The following is a 16,044-nucleotide window of genomic DNA, read 5'->3' as shown; positions in this document are numbered from 1 at the left end:
TTTGATAATTTTGAAGATTCTCCCTACGGAATCAACGCTTCTCCTAGTCAATCAGCCAGTTTTATTGCTGGGTCTTACATACCCACACATGTATTTTGGTGGAAAAAAAAAAAAAATGAGAGAAGGAATTTCCATTCTTATTGTAAAGCATACTTAGTTAAACACAAACCCTTAAAAACCCAGGAGGACCTGTGAAAGCTGCACACTCAAGCCCTGGGGCTCACTGAGGAGTGGCCCTGATCTATTTTCAAGTGTATTCTCCTGAGCTGACAGCAAAGTCATCGTGCATGGTGCCTTAGCAGAAGCTGCAGAAAGGAAGCTGTAAGAGCCTTCACATTCATGCACCCCTCTGCTCTAAGCAAACACGTGTGATGCCACAGAAATATAATTATAAGGCTGAGATCATCCTGTTGGTCTGTGAGCTTGAAAATACGCTACTTTTTTGATGTTTCAGAAAATGTAACAGTGCTATGTATGACCACATATATAACACATATTTATATAATTTAAAATTAATATATGGTTACCTTTTTTAAGAAGTCAATTTTTGTTTTTAATTCTTCTGCTTCTTTTTCCAGTTTGATGGTTTCCTGTGCAGCAGCTTCAGCAAGCTGCAAGGTTTCCTGTGTTTTTTTCCTCATAGAGGCACTTTCATGTCATGGAATATATTTTACAAAAATGTATTTTGTCAAGCAAGGGATGCCATCAGATCCCTGACCTCTCTATGCCATAACACAAATTCTAGAGGTACAGGAAGCTCTGATAAATCTGATTTCTTTGGCAAATCTTCAGCTCTAACTTCTATTAAGCTTCTCCTAAATGAAGCCGTTTGATGGATATGTTATTAAATGAAGTTTTGTATTCTTTCCCCAAAATGTTCCCATAAATTCAAACTGAATAGCTGAATTTGACCTCTAGTTTTCTCACAGAGAAATGCCAATGCTGCCACTCTAAACATAAATATAAAAATATAAAAATAATTACTGTATTTTATAATAGAAAGTTGTGATAGGTAAATATAAAACTCTTTTCCTGACAACTAAACAAACACTAGAAATCAAGGATACATGTGTACAGCCCAATTATTTATGGATGTAAAAGGAACAGCCTCTGCAAAAATAAAATTTACTTTCAGATCATTAACTAACAAATCATTTTTCTTAAACAAATACCAGATAAATTAATAGATCAGGAACATTTATCTTGGCTTAGTACAGTTAACAAAAATTGCAGTATAACAGTAATGGCATTAAAAACAGCACTGAAAAGTGATGAAAATTAAATTTATAATATTGAGAGGCTCGATCTAAAGAAATCTTAGAACTTTTTACCCCAAGAAGTTCAATGAAAAAGCTCTCCCCATTACATTTACAGGTCAGAGGAAGCAATATCAGTATGTATAATCTAAATTCTTATTTGCTACAGGTTTTGGGGTTTTTTTTTCTAAAAACAATGTGACAAAGAGAATATGTTTTATTAGTTTAAAGGAAACTTCAGAAAATTTGAGGTTTTCTGTATGGCAGCTTTGATGTGCAGTGCACTGCCAAAAGGCTTTATTGCAAAAACATTGACAATAGCAGTACCCAGACTATCCAAGCAAGCATCTTCTTTCCATTTGTATTTTTCAAGGCATTTCAAAACTCTCTTCTGAATTTCTTCAACTTCTTCCTTTTTTTGGTAATACTTCTGGGCAAGAGCAGTTTCTGTATATTTTTTGCGCTGTTCCTCCAAAGTAATTCTACACTGGGTTATGGAATCCTCATATATTTTCCTATAAAAATACATGGAATTTAATTTTTCCACAGGAAACCATTGTTTATAAAGAAAAAAACCCTATAAATTTGTGGCATCACCTCAGTCAATTTGCTGCTGTCATAGGAAGAAAAGTCAGATTATATTTAATATGGCAATATTTGGCTTTATTTTTTTATTTCCCAACTATATTCAAGGAAGACTATGCTGTATGTAACAGAGAATAGTCATGATGTAAAAACCAGCCAAATCTCCCTGTTCTGAAGGGAACGTAGACCATACCACATTCAAAGGCAGCCTGGCAGATGACAAATGTGTTTTTGCCTGTGTAATTATCATGAAACTCACTGCAGGCCAAAGTCCCTGCTGGTGCATGTTGGCACAATTCCATCAGTTTCAGTGGAGCTGGATCAAAGTCAAAGTGGAAGAGAATTTGGTCAAACCTCCCATATTTAGAGCAGCCTGGTGCACCACTGGACTAAGGACTGCCTCCAAGGAGATGCTGAGTAATCTCTGTTTGACTCAGGGAAGCCTTAAACACACACATCAGTCACACTGAAACAACAGGACTATTCATACTTAAGGTTAAGCAAACACTTAAATGTTTAAGTGGCAAAGAGCCAGAATGCTCAGCTTCTTGTGGGGATGCCTTGTAAATTAATGTTACACTAAATGTAACTTCACTGCCAACATGTGAGCACATAGCTATGAGTTACTGGAGTAGGCAACATCAATTAATGCAGGAAAAGCTTATGTGAATAATGGAGAGGCAAATTTTTTAAAATTAAATTATTAATGCACCTAAGGATTAGCAAGAATTTCCTTTATGGGAATAACAATGGTGCATAAAAGCAATTAAAGCCAGAAACCCATTTCTTAACCTGCCCCTACATTAAGGAACAGCTTTCAAAGCACGTGGAACTTCCCTTTAAGGAACACATTTTATCTCAAACTGCTATTTATCATTTAACTGCAGCATGACTGAAAGGCTGCACTTGAGCGTCCTGGCTGCCCACTGGCTGTGCCAAGCAATGGCAGAGAGAAAAACTTATGTCTAAATTCAATACTAGAATCTTCTGCTCTTACAAAAGGAAAACAAATTCACAAGGCAAAACACAGTCAGATTCTAATTTTCAAATCAAACTACACTCCAGGCAAGAGTTCCTGTAAAAGTGAATTTTAAAATTTAGGGGAGAGAAGTTGTAGGTCAACACTGTGAATTGATATTTCCCAGATTTCACATAGAAAATGACATTAATCTATGTGCTTTTCTACACAGGTGGTCTCAGGAATCTAAGTTTTTTATTTACTTAATATTTCTGTATACCATACAAAATTATTCAGGTATGAAAGATGAAAAATATCCAGTTCTATTTAATTAAGGAGATTATACATCAATAACCAATCAAAAATAAATTTGCTAATAAACTTAGAATGCATTACAAATAGATTTAAATAATAGATATAAATAAGTAAAATAATTTGTTGTAACAGGTACATTTCAAGCTTGTGAATATAAGCCTAAAACTTCATATTCTTTTCCCAAAATCTATTTTTCACAGATAATATTTGTGGCCATATATAGTATAGTAGTCTTGAGTACTCATGACTATTTTTAATATTTTCTCCAAGTAATTTATGTCCTGCAGTTCATGCAGATAACACAGACTATGTAGAATTCACTACTGTTCGCATTAATCAGAAAAAGTTTTAATCTAATTACAACAGAAAAAGGGCAGCACTCACAACCCCCTGAACATTATGTGGATAGCAATTTATTACTTTTTCCTTCTTCATATCACTTATTTTCAGGATTAACTTCCAGCTCATAAATGCATTCTTATGTGTTCTTGAAATCAATAACAACAAAAAAATGTGGACTATTTTATAAGCCTCCGTTATAAGTGCCTAATTAAACATGAACTGATCTGCCCATCTTTAAAACACATCTTTCCATCTAAAGCAGAATGTCCTCAGTGCCCCCAAATGCCAGACTAAAAAGAACATTCAACTCATAACGTTCTAAAGACACATATTTTTCTTCCTAATTTAAATATCTAGAGTTTACTGAATGCACATCTTGCTGACTTGGACATATCATCAAATGCTTTTGTGCAGATAGACTATACTTGGGGTATAGTTTTGAAAAATGCATGAATTAAATTTATTTTGTGATTTGTACTCATGATGTCTTACAATTAAGCTCAGGAAAACAGATCAAACACTTTCATGTTGGAACTGAAACGAGTTATCTAAAGAAGCAATTTAAAAGTAATGCTTCTTTGGCTTGTCAGCTCAAATTAGTGAAAGCCAAAAAGGCTTAATCATATACCCATAGAAAGCCAATTTAGCCTTATTTTTCACCAAATTTAGAGCTCTGAACAGGAAGAAGAAAGATAAGCTACTAAGTGAGTTAATTAAAGGCTCTCAGGCATGCTGTTTCTTCTGTCTTGGGAAACTGGCAAAAAGAACGATTACAAAAATCTCAAAGCCAATGTTTTAAATTACCTAAATTTACAACTCTTAACTGGTATTCAGGATCTGGAGGGGTCTGCTATGACTTCTGCACCACAGGGCCAACAGCCTCCAGCCCCTCACAGGCAGAGCAGAGCAGGTGAGCAGCCTCCCTAAACTGGAGATCAGTTTTACTTTGTTCAGTAAAATTTTGGATGGTTACCTTGGCACAGCATATTTGGAACATTTCTGTGAGAATCTTCAGGGTCTGTTCTTTATTTCATTGACTGTAGGCAGCTACATTGCACAAGTCATCATTTCTTTTAAATGCCAAGTCTAACTAATGAAGATGAAAGATCTGATATTCCACTCACTGAACAGAATTGAATTTGCAATTAATGCTGACTAGAAGCTTGCCCACAATTAGTCTTAAAATTATTTTAGGCCAGGCTTTTCTGAGCCACTTACTCATTTTTCAGGACCTAGGACTGAATTTAAATGCTTTGTGGTTATTTTGAAGAATATACAACAGTATACAAAAACTTGATTTGTATATTCTGATAATGCCATGCAATTTATATCCAAAAATAAGGAAAAGCATAAGATTATCTGAATGCTTCTAACTGTTACCTGAAAACATTAATTGTTTTTATTTATTGGGCTTTTCTTGAAACAATAGGCAACTGTACGATGTTCTGAAAAATTGTAATAGGAATTTGGGAAGCAACTGAGTTTCAAGAATTCGTATTTTATCATACAAAATAACATATGATCTCATAGTTATGTAAACAAAAAATTCTTTCAATTATTCAGTCACTTATTAGTGACTATAAACTGAAAAGTTTGCAACAATTTTTTCCTGCAGACAGCACTAGTTTTGCAGATCAGTTTAGTCAGTACAACTGCTAGACACCTCATCTCATGTGATCAGAGATACCTCTCACTTTCTGTAGCTTCCTCTAAAACTTTAATTTCAGTTTTCAAATATTCTCCATGCTCTTTAAGAACTGTATAGGTGGGCTTCCAGCTGTGGACAGAGTAAACAAAAAATAAAAGTATATTAGTGGTCTTTCTTAGTAAAAAAAAAATTTAGAAAAGGCCTAGTTACTTTAGCTAGCATACAAATGATTTATTAATTTTTTGAAAGTTAAATATAAATAGGTTTAGTACAGAAATATTTTGCAGGCATATATTTATTTTATTAACATTTTAAACCTGCAAATTCAAGAAAAAACAAAATATTTAAAATTAAGAAACATTACAAAACACTTTTTAAGAAATAAATGGGATTAACTTCACAAATTTTTTGAGCTAATGCTAAGTTATGAGGCAGCTAAATCTATTTTAGGTCCTCAACACATCACCATCAATAAATCCTTTAGATATGTTGAATCTTCTTGTTGGAGATACCCACAACTTCATTTCACCAGTATCACCAGCACCCATCTCACACCTAAATGCAAGCAGCAGTTACAAACTCAGAATTCCCTCCGTTTACTAAGCAAGTCCTGCTCAGAAGGCATCAGAGTGACTTTCCTGCAGCAGGAGGCTGTAGATGGCACTGAGGGCAGAGCAGCTTCATGGAACACTGAGGACTATTGGAAGAGCAGGACTTTCTCAATATCCAGGCATTAGAGATACCTCTGACTTGGATATGGGAATATCAGAAAAACAAGTAGATAGATTTTGTGATTCAAGTGAAAATTCAGATGTGATCTCTAGGAGAAGCATATTAAAAAGTTTTTGAAATCTGGGAAAAAAAAAAAAGGTATAAGAAGTATGAACCATCCAGCACTCCTGGCCCAAATTGTTGGACACAACTGGTGATTAAAAGTGGAACGACAAAATGTTGCTTCACCATATCTACTGCAAATTCAGCAGGAAGCTGAATTTGCAGGATTTTGCAGATTTTGCAGATTTTTTCAAAAGCAGAAACCAACATACTTAGATTAAAAAGCACTTGCACACCAGACGCTGTTATGTTCTTTTACTCAGAAAACTCCATTAATTTCTTCAGAGGGAAAAAGAAAACCTGAGATGTAAAATTCATAGAGACTTTATTAATCAGAGCATAAGCCATGTTGTGAGTTACATTTTTTGTTCATATCTATTCTGTGGACATGGAAAAAACGTGTGATACAAGAACAGTGGTTTGTGAACACAACCAGGCACGCAGGATTCAAGCAGCTCATTTACTTGTTTGCAAAATGCATCACTGTCTTATGGATGTCCTTGGTAGTCATCACATTTATTTGTCCTTCTTTTTATCGGACAGAGAATAGAAAAGATCTTTAACGACACTACTCTGAAAGCAATAAAATTATTTTGTAGTCTGTCTTGAGACAAGACAACAATTTCTTTTCCTAACTAACAACATTCTGAGTTCATGTGGCTTTTTTAGAATTATCTTCTATTTCCATTAAATCCCACCATCCTTGCATCCAAATTTAAAAATCATAAGAGAAACAATAAAGTTAGAATCAGTTTCCTCAGCAGCAGCATTTCACCCATTCTTACTGCTCTGGGGTCAACAATTCTAGTTTGAATCCTTCAAGAAACTAAATATTAGCAAAATGTCATCACTTGTCTAAAAATATGTTTCATTTGGGTAGTTTTCTGTCTTCAGGTCTTTTTTACATAGACCAGTATGGATTTCTTCAGAAAACACAGTATTATCCCAATACATCTATCCCATATATCATATTTTCTCTAGACTTGCTGAATATAAGAATCTTGTATTTTGTTCAAAGTCTTCAAAGCTGCTTCAATGTACTTATAATGTCTTGCAACCCAGACAAAACGTTGTTTCTCTGAGAGCTCTATAGAGCTCTATCACTGGCAATTAGTCAGCTGTGAGGTTGATTGTGACTCCAAAACAGTATCTGAATTTACAAAACCAACATTAGAATCATGTCCAGTATAGATGCAGTGTCAACTAGAATAAATTTTAGAAGTTTGGGGTGATTCTACAGTGTAAGTGCTCTAATTGTCTGATCTTATAGCCAGGGCTTGTTTATTGCAGTTTTCAGTCTGTCGTTAAATGACATTTCCAATAATTTAAGACACAAAGTCTCTACTCTTCTGCAAGCATTGTCCTTCTATGAATACATGTATTCATTAATGAGTCACTTCTCATTTTCAGTCTCTTTACACTAATGCCATTAATTATTCTTTGTAGGACTTGAGCCAAAACCCATTGAATTCAATGATTAAAATTTAGATCAGATCCTTAGTTCTACCCTTAATTTTTTACTCCTTCATTTGCATCATTTAACAGTTTGCCATTTGCAAACAGATTTGCAGCTTCAAAAAGATATCAAAGGAAGCAGTGTGGATAGTTTCATAAACTTGTGTAAGTGTTCATTTTATACTACACTGGAGGCAAGAACTTAATGTAATGGAAAAATAGAATTTTTTTACCAAGGTCAGATCTTTTCCCAACTCATTTAATGGTAAAGCTACATATCAGTATTGAATGGCAATTCATTCAAATAAGCCAGCCACTACACTCACTTTATTCACTAATGATTCCATTCTTTCTTTTTCTTTCTGAGAGTTCAAAATAAAGGTAGAAAGAACCCCAATGCCATCTTTACTTCCCTCTTTATTCTCAGAAACACCCACATTCTCCATTCACATTGTAAAAAAAATTCTAATGTATGGCATAGATATTTTTATTGAAGTACTTACTTTTAGATACAGAATTGTAAGAAATCAAAACAGATTTTGCCAACAAATCATCACTCCAGCTTCTGAGGAACTAGTCAGATTGTGGAGAAATGGAAAACTCTGCTGAATTTTGTCACCTGGGACAAACTCTCTGTATTGTCAAATATAGATCTGCCTTATCAGCTACCTTTGCAAACACCTGAGGTTTTAATTTTTAAAAATTACAGGAAGATAAAACTCCTTGTAGCTAAATTGTGTCTTGGAAAGCTTCTAATTGCTAAGATCCAAAAGCAATCAGCATTTAAAACTTGAACTAATTATCTGATACAAACATTTATGTAAGCAAAACTCTGAATGGCAGCCCATTGCATTCATCCAAAGATTGTGCCCAATTTTGCAGTCTGGAGCAAAAGTGATACTGGAATCTGCCAGCAGAAGCACACACGTGTATGGAGAGGCAGTTATGGCACATCTTGTGTGAAAATAAGTATAGAACAAAAAGTAACTTGAAACACGTTGTGAAGAAAGAATAGAAATGTTCAATTTTAGGAAGTCTTTTTTTTTAACAGCATTCTTAATATTGGTCAAATTGGACAAAACTCAGATGCATCCAGCTGTAGAAAAATTATGCTTCTATTACCTTACTACATGAATACTTTAGCATGCTGCAAAGATAGTACCTGTGATCTTCTAAAAATTGGGGATTTTAATAAAAACTAACCCAAAACTAAATGTAGTCTGCTTTTCTAGAATTCTTCTTCAGCAGATGGGTAATACTGTATTTTTTATACCTAAAGATTTACAGTTTTAAAAAAACAGGAGAATACTAAAGTTTTCTTTAACATCACTGCTGTCAGAACACACCCACACTTATTTTTTCCTTCCTTCCTCACTGACTTCCTTAATGCCAGCCACAGCTCAGAGTTCAAGCTCTTTCATACTCACGCATCACAGTGCTTCTTGCTGCTCTCGTTCTGCTTTTGCAAATCAGCAAGTGCCTCATTGCCTTTTTTTATATTTTCCTCCAACCAAGCAATTTGATTCTTCTTTTCTGCAATTTTTGCAGTGCACACTGAAATTAAAAAAAAAAATTAAAGTATATTAATGCATTTTCAACAAATCCATGAAATAAAAAGTCTACATTTAGAATTATTAAAAATTCCTTCCAAAAAACTTAATCTCCATCATGCCAGGTGAGTGGACAGTCTGCAGTTAAGCAAGGTAACAACAAAGGGAGTCAAAATATAGGGATTTTCAGCTGTGTGGTGAGTACTTCAATTATCATCTTATACTGTGAGACTGCCATGATTTGTGCTGCTTCTGAATCCCAGTCTGTATAGAACTGAAGTAACTGTTGGTGGTATTCCCCAGTTCAGTGTTCCCACTGAAACACCCCTCACTCTCCAGCCAGAACCAGGACACTCTTTCAAACATTTGTATTCTTTTGCAGAAGCCCAGAATGTCAAATATTCTGTGTGGGAAAGCTGACTACAATAAAGGAAAAATAAAAACATCACAAAAGGCATATAAGCAATTAGTGGAAAACAGAAAGAGAAAAATTAAAATAAAAAGTAATTTTACTCAATATAGGAATGTGTAACGTATGATAAATTGATATAGGACGGAGGTTAATTAATTAAAAAGTGCATTATGACAGGCTCTCAAAGACTATTATATTTGTGGAGATTTTTAAGGCAAACTCTTAATTCTGTCTCTTCTGACAGCAGACAGCTGATAACACTTTCTGAATGAGTGGCTAGAGAAGAATCCATGTTTTTAACCATGATCAGTGCTCTCTTCACAAGTAAAAACTGTGAGAGCTATCATGCATGCTCACCTTGTAATGCAATAGGCACAACTTGGTGAATTTTTTTTCTCTGCATTTTTTATTCTTTTTTTCTATGGAAGATTTTAGATTTATCAGTGCTAAATCATCCCTTGCTATCACTGCTGCCCTGAAGCACTAAATGCCAGAGTAGGTGGCCCTACACAGAAGTCAATCACACCCTGCCCTTTCCTCATCTACTCCATAGGGAAGAGCATCTTAGTGATGCAGGATGGGTCTTGAGTTGTTGGAGTTACTGCTCTGGAGCTTCAGTTCATCCTGAAGTTTGGCTCTGGTTTTGCACTACTTGCTATATATTAATTTTCAACAGCATCTATAGTATCTGCATTTATAGCTGAAAATAAATGATTTTTCACAGAGAAATGTCAGTAAGTGAAAAGCAAAAATTTCTCAATGTAATTTAATATCTTGGGTTATCCTTGGGTTATCTTCAGTCTCTTAATATTTTCAATATCTAAAGTCAGTAACTTGAATGAAGCATAAATATTCGACAACTGACATGGCTTCATTTCAGTAAATAAGCAGCTGAGTATGGCAGAACCTTGCAGCCAACTTTTTGAGATTTACCAAAATGTAACATAACATTATTAACAAAATATACACTTCACATTTAGTACTTTTTACTAAATGTTTACTAAACTTTACTAAAGTTTTAGATAAACACTTCTGTGAGCTGTTCAACTCACCCTGTGAGATCCATCTCACCCAGTGTTGGTAGAGCAGGGACCTTCTCCAGAGCAGCACACCCTTGGCTGCAGCTACACCCAGCTGAGACAAGCTGACACTTTTAAAGTTTACTTTATCTAACCCACTTCAAACTGTTTCTTCAGGATAAGGTAAATCACACCCTAAAAGTGCCTGTTTCCCTTCACTGGTAAGAAAGGGACTGGAGCCAAATAGCCTGATGAATCTCACACCAAAAGTCCAAGACTGAATGCTACAGCTGTTCATCGGCCAAGAAATACTCACACAGAGATAAAATTACATCAGTGTTACTATTTTTTTGATAAGTTTTTGGAAGACTTAACCCAAACTGCTAAAAGCCTGAGTGTTGGCTGTGTGTTTACACATATTTAGGTATCTCTTAACACAAAAGCAGCTATGCCATGTTACTACACAGCCTTCAGATTTTCCCTAAGAGCACTTACCCTAAGCCTGCATAAATGTTAAGAAAAGCCTTATCTCTAAGGCTCAGTTGTGTGACTGGAGAGTTAAACCAGAATCCAAGGTGTGTCAGATTTAGTGTTGCAGGTGTTTTCGTGTTTAAGGTGTTTCAATTTAATTGTGATAATCTTCTTAATGAATAAGTACTTGGACATATCAGTGAAGATTATTAGAAATGTTATAATCAAAAAGAACACCAATTAGACCAGAATTTTCTCTTCTGCTTCTTTTTTTTTTTTTTTTTTGGAGGTTATGTGCTTGAATATCTACCTATGAAGTACCAGAGGTGAGCACAGATGTTTTCAGATTGTTTGTGGTAGAGAAACTATTCTTCAGACATGAAGTGATTCCACATAGTAGCATGGTTAAAAAAATCAGTCCAGACATAAGTCCATAGTATTGTGTTGTCTGTAAGCCCTGGGAGAGAGCAAATTTGATGCAGAGCAAGACTTTCTCTTTGGGTTTACTGTTTTGAATTTCAAATAAAGTAACCAGCTGCTTGATTGCAGAAAAAGAAGAACAAGGCTTGAGTACGTAGTAGCAACTGAGAGAACTTTCATTATTTTAAGAAAACAGAAAGAGAGAAGATGCAGTGAGGCAGAGGTCCAAATCTGGAAAGAACAAAAAACATGAAGAAAGAAAGGGAGGCAAGTGGCAGATGTATTGAGCAAGCACAGCTGAATCAAAGGGCTGCCAGTGACTGTGAGGAGCTGCCGAGTCAGAGCAGGAAATGGCGCAGCATGAAACTGGCTGTCCTTGGGGCAGCTGAGCAGCCTCAGCTAAAAGTCGCGAGCAAAAGCAAAGTCTGCTGGGGAGAATGAGCGGGTATTGATGGCTAAAGATGAGGCAGGGTGAGAGCAGGACACGGGACAGCTTCCATTGTTTATCCTGCTTCCGCCCCCGAGACACAGAGCATGTCCCAGGGTTGATGAAACAAAATCAGTGTTCAGCATCCAGTAAAATGATAATTTATCACTACTCACAATTTATCTGGTGATCCACATGTTCCTTAGCACTGCGGTTTTTTTCTATCTGGGAAGCTTAAGAAGAAAATTAACCCTTCATTATATACATATATATGAGTGGAGCTGTGAAACAAACATGCTGTGCAGCATAATTCCACAAACTCTGATTAACAACTATTTTAGCAAAATATCTAAATAGAAATTTTACATTAAATAGCTGTCAGGACTCCTCTCCACAGCCTCCCAGCTAACATTACATAAGCAAAGAACAAAAGCTTAATATTATACATTTATTTGGAGTTAATATAACTATTTGAAAGCAGAAAATATCACTGTATGCAGTGCATAAGTAACTGTTAATAAAAAATGTATGATATAATGACCTACCAAGCTTGACCAGAATTTTGTCCAAGTTGATCGAAACCTCGTCACTCATTGCTTAAACTTCAAAAGAAAAATGCAATTCAAGAATTTACACAGTCAAAAGCCTTGTTGATACAATAAACAAGCCAAAATTGCAAGACAATACCACACATTTTAACATAAAAGGGAGAAAAGTAGTTTTAACTGCATTTGAATTGCTATCTAGTGGAACCAAATTTCCCACTAATGGTGGTAGGGAAATTGTAAGCGTCTAAACCACGGTTAGGGAAAAAGGACAATTATAATTTAGGTAAAGCGTTGCTCCTGGAGCAGTTCTGTTTGAGAGGCTTAATGTTCTCAAAGGGCAAGGAAGAATGCAAGGAGAGACGTTTGTCTACAAAATGTGTAGTCCGTACTCCAGCTGGTTATTAAGCCCATGGACTGCAGTGCTGCTGAAGGAAAAGCTCCTTCAGCATCTGCACACTCCTCCTGTACAACCACCAAGTCCATTTAAATCAAAGGTGTGGGAATGCTAAGTGTGATTAAAGACGGAATTCTCACTAAATGGAAAACGGATTGTTATAAATCCTTTCTTCTGTTTGTACCGTGCTGCTACGTGCAGAAATTCAGTTTTTAGAGCTGGGGGATGCTGGCGATCTCTAAAAGGGATGCAAACACCGTTCATCAGGATGCTCTGGACACAGCTCGTTAGCTCAGGTGCATTAACAGTGAGCGAAGTCGGCCGGGCTTTAACTGTCCCACGGTGTCTTCCTCACCACACCGCGAGAGGAGCAAAGCCACGACGAACTGGTGCTGAGGATGAGATCCTAATCCAGGATAAAGTGGAATAGAAAACAACTATTAAACAGAATTGAACTAAAGTGGCATTAGGGCTACATCCTGCAGCACTGAAGCTGTGGAAGCGGGAGGGGGCGAAGGCAGCGTTTAAAACGCCTGGTGTTCGACAGAAATGAATTTGTCTCGTAGTTAAGGGAGGATCAGAACACCTAATCCAAATGACTGGATTAGCACAGGCTGCGATAAAAACTCCGAGAAAGAGATAATAGTTTTACCAAATGTATTTAAAAGATTGAAATCCTGGTTCCTAGTGCTAGAAAGCACATAATGTAGCAAATTTTTAAAAAATCTTCTGAAAATACTAAGAAAAATACTAGGAAATACTACCTCAAGCCACAGATCAAGGTGGAATATTTTTGCTTTCACATCATGTGAAAAAAAAATCAAAATAATTCCTTACTATAAAAAAAATAGTTTGGAGCATGTATTAAAAAGATGTTCTCAAGAAACAATTTAAGAGTGTTTATTAGCTGGTTTTTTGAAACTTCCCATAAAAACTGTAATATATTGGGGCAAAGAAATTTTATTTACTGTTTTATAAACTGCAACACAAAGTTCATCAACAGAGCGTACTGTATAGCTGTATGTTATGAAGACTATTTTATTATCACAAATAATACAAATAATTTTACCTTTTGAATATTTCTGTAGAAGAGTACTAATGTTTTTGTAGACAGAACTAAAGTGTTTCTTTTCTTTTACTGTAGTTTTACGATAAAATTTATGAAAAGGGTAAAGTTGCAGAAAACAATGCTTCTGAAAGCAAGCATATGAAAAAAAAATGTATTATTTAGGTATTATTAAAATGAAGTAGTGTAACTGCAAATGTCAAATGCTATTCTGTGCTGTAAATTGTGAGGATACAGGTGTCACTAGTAGAAAACGCTGAGAAATTCAATGGCATAGGTAATAGAGACGGGGTTTGCAGACTTTAAAACAGTAGGTAACACCAGCCTGCAACAAACTTTTGACATCTGATGTCTTCCAGGATATGACTGTAGCAAAGGCTGATTATTGGACATGCTGCAGAAAAGTAGCATCAAACCATCAGCCAGCTCAGGATGTTGGCTAATTCAGAGGAAATGCTCCTCTGTGGCTGATATTTTTGTTAAAGATAAATATGTAATACACGCGACTGGGTAAACCAGCTGCAGACTGTATCTGTTCTTTCTAATGGGGCTATTCAGAATGCTGCCGGGAGAAAAGTATTGTTATGCATTTTGCATTTTTGCACGACATTAATGTAATTACAAGGAGTTCAATCGCGGCAATAAAGTGTCATGTATTAGAACATTGTATTGGGTGCAGAATCCACAAGAAAACTGCGTGATGTGGTCTCAAGCCATTATAGCACTAACATTAATAATGCCGCTTCTCAGTAACTCATCTGGCAACAGCCACGTTCTTCATTAAAAGGTGGAAAATACCCATAACCTGTGGGGTAAATATCTTCCTTAAAATCCACATTTCGGCTCTACCAGTCGTAGGCTGTGAAACAGTATTAATTCCAGTTGGCTCTATATGAATAATTTTCATTTTAGGGAGACTCTTTTGAGAGCAAACCTGTTCTTCTCCCCTGCTATTCATTACTGTTCATGACTGTGAAGGGATTGGTTGTTTGAATCTTCTTGAAATTTAGAAAAGCTTACATTTCGTGAGGTTTTTATCTCTGTTGAAAAAATAAAATAAAATAAAATAAAATAAAATAAAATAAAATAAAATAAAATAAAATAAAATAAAATAAAATAAAATAAAATAAAATAAAATAAAATAAAATAAAATAAAATAAAATAAAATAAAATAAAATGTGCCTATCATCGTGTTGTTTATGCTCCTTTGCCCTTCTTTTACCACACTGTTTTAGGAAGCCCTGGAGAAGACTTGAAGCCCGTGAGGAGACCTGAACCAAGAACCCATTGGATTGACACAATTTACTTAGTCCGGCACATACCAAACAAAAGGCTTTTACTGCAGATGATTCCCTAAAGTCTTGGTATTTAAAAAATCAAAACTATTTCCGTCAAAAGAGAAAAAATTGGTGGGAAACCCCCATCCTGTGGGACACCACAGGGGCTGAGGAGGAGCGCCACAAAATGGCGGCGTGAGAACCGGGGCCCGGCTCCCTCAGGACGGAGAGCGGGGCCGGGGCGCTCGGGGACCCTCAGCCTTTATGGGGCCACCAGCACTGCCAAAGCGACCAGAACGCGGCGGCTCCGCATCGTCTCGGCCGCTGCCACAAGGGAAAGGGCGAGGAGCCGTCCAGAGACTCACCCAAGGACGAAGGGGCCAAAGCTCCCCCTCACCGCCGAACGCTGCCCCTCAGCGCCGGCCACACCCGCGAGGCAGTCCCGGCGCGCCTCAGCCCCGCCGAAAGGCGCGGAGAGGGCGGCGGGTGCCGCCTGCCCTCCGCGCTCCGTGCCGGGGGCGGTGGGACCGGGCAAGCCCGAAGCGGCTTCGGCGGTCGGGAGAAGGGGCTGAGCCCGTTCACCCGGGCGGGTTTGTCGCCAGCGGCCGCGGCGCTCCGCTCCCCCAGGGACACATCGGCGCGGCGCCTGTGCCCCCTAAATCCGCGTTTGCCTGAAAAGTAGGGCTTAGGAGGGAAAGACTAACGTTTCTGAGGGCTTCGGGCGAAAAGCGATGAGGATGCTCCATCTACCGGGGGCAGCGCGCAGGTGGGCGGTGGCCGGGCGGGGAGAGGAGGCAGCGCTGCTAGGACGGGACATCGTCCAGAAGCCTCCCGGGGGTTAATTACACGCATACACGCTCCTGGATGTGGCACAAAAATAAGGAGTTGCGGAGTGTAAGGTGCTTTATCCAACCCTCCGGGTACCACTCGTGTTGCTGACCTCGCTGGTGGAAATCAGCCTAAATATTCCTTCCCTCAATCCCTCACGGGCCCGGCCCTCAGATAGTTTAAAAAGGCATTAAAGCATCTCCATTCTCATCCCGGAGCAGAGCTTCACACTTGGGATG

At 37.2% G+C, this 16,044-nt stretch overlaps 1 protein-coding gene across 1 annotated transcript in view; it reads right to left on the bottom strand.

Annotated features, from left to right (window-relative positions):
• The window catches only part of C5H14orf39 (chromosome 5 C14orf39 homolog), a 28,552-nt gene extending 13,136 nt beyond the window's left edge, over positions 1–15,416 (bottom strand). Inside the window, exons 1-8 of the mRNA XM_041716341.2 lie at positions 15,343–15,416; positions 12,238–12,294; positions 11,869–11,925; positions 8,821–8,947; positions 5,144–5,233; positions 1,584–1,771; positions 1,068–1,110; positions 528–648 (exon numbers count right to left, since the gene is read on the bottom strand). Of these exons, the coding sequence (XP_041572275.2) occupies positions 528–648; positions 1,068–1,110; positions 1,584–1,771; positions 5,144–5,233; positions 8,821–8,947; positions 11,869–11,925; positions 12,238–12,286 (675 nt within the window). The 5' untranslated portion in view covers positions 12,287–12,294; positions 15,343–15,416. The remainder of the gene's footprint in view (positions 1–527; positions 649–1,067; positions 1,111–1,583; positions 1,772–5,143; positions 5,234–8,820; positions 8,948–11,868; positions 11,926–12,237; positions 12,295–15,342) is intronic.
• Positions 15,417–16,044: the final 628 nt, after the last annotated feature.

The sequence above is a fragment of the Taeniopygia guttata genome, chromosome 5 (assembly GCF_048771995.1).
Source record: "Taeniopygia guttata chromosome 5, bTaeGut7.mat, whole genome shotgun sequence".
NCBI lineage: Eukaryota > Metazoa > Chordata > Aves > Passeriformes > Estrildidae > Taeniopygia > Taeniopygia guttata.
The sequence above is the reverse complement of the archived record's forward strand: the minus strand, read 5'-3'. Positions and strand labels throughout refer to the sequence as shown.